Raw genomic sequence first — 7,571 nt, 5'->3', positions numbered from 1 at the left:
CATATCCCACACTCACCCAGGCTTGGGGGTTTTTACATTTTTATTTCAAAAGCTTGGATAGCTTCAATATCCAGGTCGTGGCAAAATCAGGACACGTGTAAAATACCTTACAATACATTAGATTCCCAAAAGGTACCAAAAAGTACAGTAAAATTAACACTTCCATTACAGGAAATGTATGACACAAATAATATAAAATTAAAAGGTGAAAAAAGGTGACACTGGTTTCCTAAGATAGACTTCTTTACAACCAGGGTCCACAGGTCCAGGCTGCAGAGTGGCAGCAGGAAACGGACCCTTCCACCTGGTTCTGGGTAACCCGGTAATAAAATCAGCCCACAAAGCCGCTCTGGCCTCTGAGACACCACACGCTGCCTAAAACAACTAGAGCTCTGGAAATAGTAAACAAGAGAGTGATTTCCAGGGGGGAAATTTTAAATAAGATGCACATGGGACAGGCCATAGAAAGTATGCCAAGTTAAATTTGGTACATAATTGTTTGTGTTCACTCAGTATCCAAACAAAGCGTGTGCGGTCAGACGGGCACTCTTGCTGAAGCCTCAGTATGGCTTGTAGTTATTCTGATGGCCACCACGTCGCTGGCTCTTCCCGTAATTCGTACTACCCTGACCTAGGGACAAGAACAACAATGATAGCAGCTAGATTTATTGAACATTTATCCCTGTGCCAGGCGCTTAGCTCAAATCCTCACCAGAGTCAACACCCCTGGGGCAGGCTACAAAGCCCAGCCCCTCTGACTCCAAAAGCCCCTGCTGCCAGTGGCCCCTGCACTATCTGTCCTGCCTCCCGGGTGGGTGACTGGATGGGGCCTCCCTCTCTCCTACTTACTGTAGTCGTAGCCGGGGCCGTAGCCGTAATAGCCATAGGGCGAGTAGTCGTAGCCGCCATAGCCGGGCCCGTAGCCCTGCTGGTAGCCGTAGCCCTGGTTCCAGTAGTTGCCGTAGCCCTGATTCCAACTCTGACTCTGACCTGTGGGGGGAGCAGGGCACAGGGGCCCATGGACCATTTAGCACACGCAGGAGCTAGGATGGAGGAAATCCTGCCCTTTGGGTGGCGGGGTTACTATGGCAACTCAAGAGGTAGAAGCCAAGGGGCTGCTGTCCTGGTATACAGGGCCCTGAGCCTGACCCTGCACTTAAGACCCAAGCTGCAGAGGTGAAGGCCAGAACAGAATACTAACTTCACTAGGGGCCAAAGAGGCAGGAACTCACTCTCACTCAGATCACCCTCTTATCACCCCCACCCTCCCTGACAGCTTGGCCTTAAAAAAGATTAAGAGTTCAGGCTTTGGAGTCAGAGGGGCCTAGAGTGGAAGGAGATAAAAGCGCCTGGCACAGCCCTGCCCTACCTTCTGCCCACCCACCCATGGGTGGACCAAGACTCAGGACAGCCACAGAGCCCATCAGGCCCCCCTACCCCTCAGTGCAATGCAAACGCCCCACTGCCCTGGGGCCCCAGACCACATGGGAAATATGGGCTCTTCCACTTCAATCAGCAGCAGCACGGCCTGGACCCAGGAGAGCCATTCCTGTCCCTGCCCACCTTGCCACACCAGAGGCCAGACTGAGTACCTAAGAGGCACGGAAGCTCCATGCAGGCAGGGAAACCAGACCCATATTCATCTAGGTTCCACTCACCTCCACTTCCGCCACCACCACCACTGCCTCGATTCCCTCGGTTGCGGTTTCCACGGCCCCCAGAGCCATACTGCTGCTGTTGATAGACCTTTCTAGGCAGAGCCACCTTGATTTCACACTAAAAGCCAAGAGGACAGGAAGTGAGGCCACTGGGACAAGTTCCAGGGAGGGACTATGCACAAAGAGCTTCATTTACAAACATTCAGATGGCAGATCTGGTCCATCTTCTCAACAAAATATGCTAAGGTGGGAAACCACATTTGGGGTAGAAGCTCTGAGAACCACAACTAAAACCTAGACAGACCAAGATTCACACTGGGGCCTTTTTGGCTCAAACCTTTCCCCAGAAAATGTACTAAGGATGGGATGATGGACACAAACCCAGGGTTAGGGCAGCTCCATGTTTAACAATTGGGAGGAGAGGGACAACTGGGCCAATGCCAGCCCAGTATAGCAAAGCATACAAACTGTCAGGTCTGGTACCACCTTGGTCCTACTAAGCAAAGGGATCAGAGGAGACTTCCCAGAAGTGGGCTGTAGAGAATAAGGCCACTTTCTGATTTTATTTTACTTTTTTACAGGGAAAAAAATGAAGCATCCCACTGAAATGTATAGTGATGACCCTGACTTCCAACTTACAGAGGAAGAAAGTCACTGAGGCTCAGGGCAGGGCTTGCCTGAGGCCATACTGCTAGCCCCATCCCTACCCCAACCACTGCTCAGTAGTTGGGATGGGCCAAAAGCCTATGTCTATGTCCCCTCAGGGCACAGAGTCAATTTCTGCTTTGCTCAAAAACCTGCCCATTGACAGTGGAGGGTCAAACAGACCTTCCAATGCTCCTGCTAAAATAAATCAGAAGTGTATTTTTAAAAGAAAATCCCTAACAGAAACAAAATTTAAAGATAAAAATAAAGCCCTGGCAGGTGTGGATACTCAGGGGTTGATTCCAGATCAGGGCACAGGCTCAAGTTGCCAGCTCAATCCCCAATGGAGAGTGTGCGGGAGGCAGCAGACTGATACCTCAAAAAAAATATATTTAAACCTTAAAAAATGAAAAACAAAAACACTCTCCCTCCAGAGCCTTTCATGCCCCTCCTTACACACACATACCACCCCCTTACCTTTGCCTTTCCCTCTCTTCCTGAACTACACAGCCCAGCTGGCTCACTTCTACCTTTTTAACTTTTTAAATAAACTTTCTTACAATTTGAAAACAATAAAAAGTAAAAATAAAGTACCCTGACATACATTCTGCCCCCAACAAGGACCAGTAAAAAAAAATTACACATAATGTGTCCCCATACAAGCATACTTCTATAGAAAAATGACAAATTACCCCCACCAGTGATGCAATCTGATGTTGTTTACCCTACTGAATTAATATACAACTAAATACACTATTTCAAGACCACTGCCAGCAGTTTGACTAGTGCTGCCCTAAAGGCTTCCTGCCCATTTATCTTTATAGCAGGAAGAAAAAAGGCCTCTCTGTGTCACTATCCACTGAGCTAACGGATGTCTTATCCAAATGCCATATAGGATCCACTCTCATTTTACATGAAAATTAAGAGCCCAATCCAATTCCAAATTCCCAGCCAGGACACTCAATTTTCCAGGAGCCCCACCCTACCTGTCCAACCTTATCTGGCTCCCACTCCAGAGACCAGAGCCTGTCACACCCTGCCACACCCTCAACTCCCAACTGTCACCTGGAGACTACTTAAAGCCATACTACCCTCTCTCTGGACCAGAGTTCGGGGGTAACAGCTGCACTTCTCACTTCCACTCATTTGAATGCAAAACTGGCGCAGAATATAAATGAGCCAAGACTCTGGGAGCTCTTTGGAAAGGATCTTACTGGGATGGGGTTAACTAAACCAGTGTCCAAAGGGGCTGGAGATGAATAAAGATTTGGTTGTGTGCGGCCGGGCGTGGCTCAGCTGTTGAGCGTCGACCTGGGATCCAGGCGATCAGGGTTCGATTCCTGGTCAGAACACATGCCCGGGTTGTGGGCTCGATCAATGACTCATCATTGATGTTTCTATCTCTCTCCCTCTCCTTTCCTCCCTCTGAAATCAATAAGGATATATTTTAAAAAAAAAAAAATTTGGTTGTGGCAGCAATAAGACAAAAGCTCTGCAGCAGTTTCTATAGCAAGAAAGACTTCACCAGGGGAAGAAACCAGTGAATGGCAGAAGTTCTAAAATCTTTGAGAACTATAGGCCTTAGACTCTAGATTCAGAACTTTATCTCTAGTTTTAAATCAGGAATCGGACTACTCAGCATGCTACTCTCCTGCCTTCCTCACATTGTTTTTACTGCCAGTACTGTCAGGCTAGGAGCTCCTTGAAGGGCAGGACCATCTGCCCCCCAATCAGGGCAGCAGACCTGCAAAAAAACAATGAGCTCTCACTACCCTGGAGAGCTCTTAAGAGGCAGCCCAACCCCTAGGCCACACCTGCACGGGCTAACCCTCCCTTGGCAAGAGGCCAAACAGAACTGGAGACACCTTACCTTACTTCCACTGATGGTGTGGAACTTTTTCTCTAGAACCTTCTTCACAGGTTCTTCCTCTTCTTTAAAGGTGATGAAAACAAAGCCTCGTCTTTTGTTTGACTTTGGATCCATTGGAAGATCAATGGCCTCAATCTGTAAACACAGGCAAAGTTCAGGACCAGTAGCTCTTCAACTCCAGGGACCATAGGAAACAATAAAATAGCCTTGCTGAGGAGAGGAGGGTTCCAGTCAGTCAAGAATGTCAAGGACCAGGAAGGATACCTCAGGACAGATAACAGGACACACACTAACCTCCCCAAACTCTCCGAAGTACTCTCTGATTTTCTCCTCAGTGGCTTCAGGATTCAGACCCCCCACAAAAATTTTCTTTACAGGCTCCTTCTTCATGGCCATGGCCTTTTTAGGGTCAATGACACGGCCATCCAGCCTGTGCTCCTTCTGGTCTAGGACCTGTTCCAACAGAAGGAAGTTGGGTTCTAAGTCAGCAGCATGACCCTGAACAAGGCTCTTCTCTTTGAGCAATGCAACCCCTGTGTACAAAGGTACACAAAATGTGTTTCATCCCCTCCAAACTCTACCCCCAACATGACTTTCCAACCCAACCTTCAAACTACTGCTCATTAACATATAATAGTCCTCACCCTCACCTCCGACTTTTCCCATGCTATATTGTACACTGCCTCTACCTGCCTAGGCAGTCCCAGTTTAAAGCCTATCTCCGGAAGTTAAAGCAGCAGTGATTAACAGCACAGGCTGAAACTGGGCTGCTAGGGTCGAAATCCTTACTCCACTACACTTTACCTGTGTGAACTCTTCTACTTAAACTTCTGAGCCTTAGTTTTCTGTAAAATGAAGCTAAAATAATGCCTATCTCATAGCAACCTTGGAGACTCTACTAGTCCTCACAATGAAGTGTCTGCAGTATCCAAAATAGGTACAGAAAGCCAATAAACGTTCACTACCATCTTCCTGGACCACTCCAGTCCATAATCACTACCTCACTTTTTTCAAAAACAGGAACAAGGAGCTGCTTTTCCCAAAGCATTCAACCACATGCAGAACACACAAGTTAACCATGCACTAAGAATGGTGTCCTTATAATAATATACTGCTGATATAAAGTATCCAGCTTACCTTCTCCACACTGGCTGCATCTTTGAAGAGAATAAACCCAAACCCTCTTGACCGGCCAGTGTTGGGATCCATTTTTATTGTACAGTCAACGACCTCTCCAAATTTGGTAAAATAATCCTTTAGGTCCTTTTTGCTGGTATCCCAGCTCAGGTGACCAACGAACATTTTTCTGAAATGGTAGGGTGAGACACAAGGCAACAAGTCTTACAAGAAAGCTATGATTTTAGAATTGGCCCTGGCAAATCTTTCACTGAAAATAATATAAAGCAAGCCACCGTCTAAAACAAAGCTCTACCCCTTGAGCCCCCCTAAGGGATCTATCCTTGGAAGATGTTAAATCTCCACTACTCTCCCAAACTCAATCTTGATTGACCTAACAAAGTTCCAGGAGACAGCATGCCTAGACTGGGCAAGGGAAAGGAAGGACAACCTGGCCCCCTAAGGGTACAGGCTCTGAGCGCTCACAACTGGAAGCAATTTGTGTAACAACCATGTACCAAAAGGCTATCCTCACGGCGTCTCCGCCACTTCCGAAAATTCACTCTAGAGGAACTCGAAGCTTCCGGGTGCCGAGACCGTAACTCCGCCCTCCGCAGGAGGCGGAGGAAGGAGGACACGGCCCGGGCACCCGCCAACTCCGCCCACGCGCGGCCCAGACCGGCTCGGTCCCGGGTTCCAGCGCACTCCCCTTCCGGGCGCCCGGCCCGTCCCTGGCCCAGCGCGAGAGGCCCCGGGGCGGCGCCAAAGTCGACCCAACAAACTCCTACAAACTCGAGCGCTAGCCGCGGCGCTGCGGGTGGGCGCGGAGAACTGGTGCGCAGCCCCAGCCGCCCGCCCCTCCCCCCGCCGCGTGGCGCCAACAAAAGGCAGCCCCGGAACAAAGGCGACGTCCTGTCGGCCCGCGGCCGCACCTACCCCGCGTCCTCCTCTTCTTTGCTGGCGTTGATCTTGTCGCCCTCGGCGCCGTTCTGGTTGCTGGCCTGGGGCGCCGCGTTCCCGCCTCCCGCGCCCGCCGCGGCCCCGCTGCCGGGCCCGGCCGGCGACTCGCCTTCGGGGGCGGCCTCGTGCCCGTTCTCGGTGGCGCCCGTCGTCTCCATGAGCTGCTCCTCACCCGCTTCCGACATTAGACCGGGGCGCGGCGGCTCCTGCAACGAGCGACCACAGCACGTCAGGCCCGCGCGGCTCCCACCGCCCGCCCCCCGCCGCCCGCGGCCGGCCGCTCACCTCGCCGCCGGTGACGCCGCGAGGCCGGCTCGTCCCCACCCGTCGGGAAGGTGCCGCGGGACTCGGCCGCGCTCAAGCTCGCGCTGCCCAGTCTCCCTCCGTCCGCCAACGGAGCCGCCGCAACCTCGCGGGCTCCTCTTCGATCACCGCTGCACGGAACCCACCGACCAAAAGACTCGCCAGGGCCCGCACAGTGCCACCGCCTGACAATGCCGACTCGTGGCGCTCTTTATAATGCCGGAGCTAGGGGGGCGCCGACCTCGCAACAAGACCCATGCTCATTGGCTGCGCCCGCCCGTCACTCAACCCTGCACCGGCGTCCCATTGGCCACGTCGGCGCGCGCACGCCAGATCCAGGCGGGCTTTGTCCTCATTTTAGAACCCGCGCGAGCCTGGGCCCTGCGGAGCGTTCGTTGCCTGATGGAACGACGTTCATTTTTGCAGGCCAAGGCCCGAGACGTCCCCTCCGCCCTCTTAGGCCGCCGTCTCTCTCCTCGGTGCCTTCAATTCCAGCATCGACAGCCTCGGCCACCCCATTCCCCCAAAGAGGAAAGTGGGCTCGAACAAGTCTTGCAAACCAAGGTCGCCCGGCTGGAAGTGGCAGAACCCGGCCGGGCTGCTGAGCTTGGGCGCGTGGAGTCCCCCAAGGTCCTCTGCACGGCTCGGAGGGAGTTTGATGCAGCTTGCCCTCCGCCTTGACCTTGGTGCCCTCAAGGCCCCGCGCTCCCGCCCTTTCTGCGGCCTCCCGCAGTAGGAAGAGCGGGCAGGGGGAGGAGTCCTCCAGAGATCTAGTGCCTACCGCTGACCAGGATGTGGCGGGAGAAAGGGTGGGACCAGGTGCTCCACAATCTTAGGTCGCCTGACACCACCTCGACAATTGGCATCGCGTTTATACTGTGATTACTTTTTATTTTTTTTTCATTTAAGTTAGTTCAGTTATTTTTGCTGAAGTTTAATTTTTAAGAAAAATACACCACAAACATGGGATCATGAGGTTGGGGGGGGGGGAGTTCTCTAGTTCTGATATAGAAAACCCC

The 7,571-nt window shown here is 51.8% G+C and overlaps 1 protein-coding gene across 2 annotated transcripts; it reads right to left on the bottom strand.

Moving 5' to 3' along the window:
• Nucleotides 1–22: 22 nt before the first annotated feature.
• Nucleotides 23–6,775, bottom strand: HNRNPAB (heterogeneous nuclear ribonucleoprotein A/B). 2 transcript variants are annotated; one of them, XM_087816470.1, is made up of 8 exons: nucleotides 6,535–6,775; nucleotides 6,226–6,455; nucleotides 5,311–5,479; nucleotides 4,468–4,626; nucleotides 4,174–4,308; nucleotides 1,659–1,776; nucleotides 850–990; nucleotides 23–631 (listed from the first exon to the last, which is right to left on the bottom strand). In XM_087816470.1, exons 2-8 carry the CDS (start codon nucleotides 6,432–6,434, stop codon nucleotides 561–563), a joined length of 1,002 nt encoding a protein of 333 aa, XP_087672596.1. In that variant the 5' UTR covers nucleotides 6,435–6,455; nucleotides 6,535–6,775; the 3' UTR covers nucleotides 23–560. The 2 variants fall into 2 exon arrangements, with proteins under 2 accessions (XP_087672596.1, XP_087672595.1); XM_087816469.1 differs by lacking the exon at nucleotides 850–990 and having other exon boundaries at nucleotides 6,535–6,771.
• Between the last annotated feature and the right edge of the window lie 796 nt (nucleotides 6,776–7,571).

Source organism: Miniopterus natalensis, chromosome 4, assembly GCF_054644295.1.
Source record: "Miniopterus natalensis isolate mMinNat1 chromosome 4, mMinNat1.hap1, whole genome shotgun sequence".
Taxonomy (NCBI): Eukaryota; Metazoa; Chordata; class Mammalia; order Chiroptera; family Miniopteridae; genus Miniopterus; species Miniopterus natalensis.
This window is presented reverse-complemented; position numbering and strand designations above follow the sequence as displayed.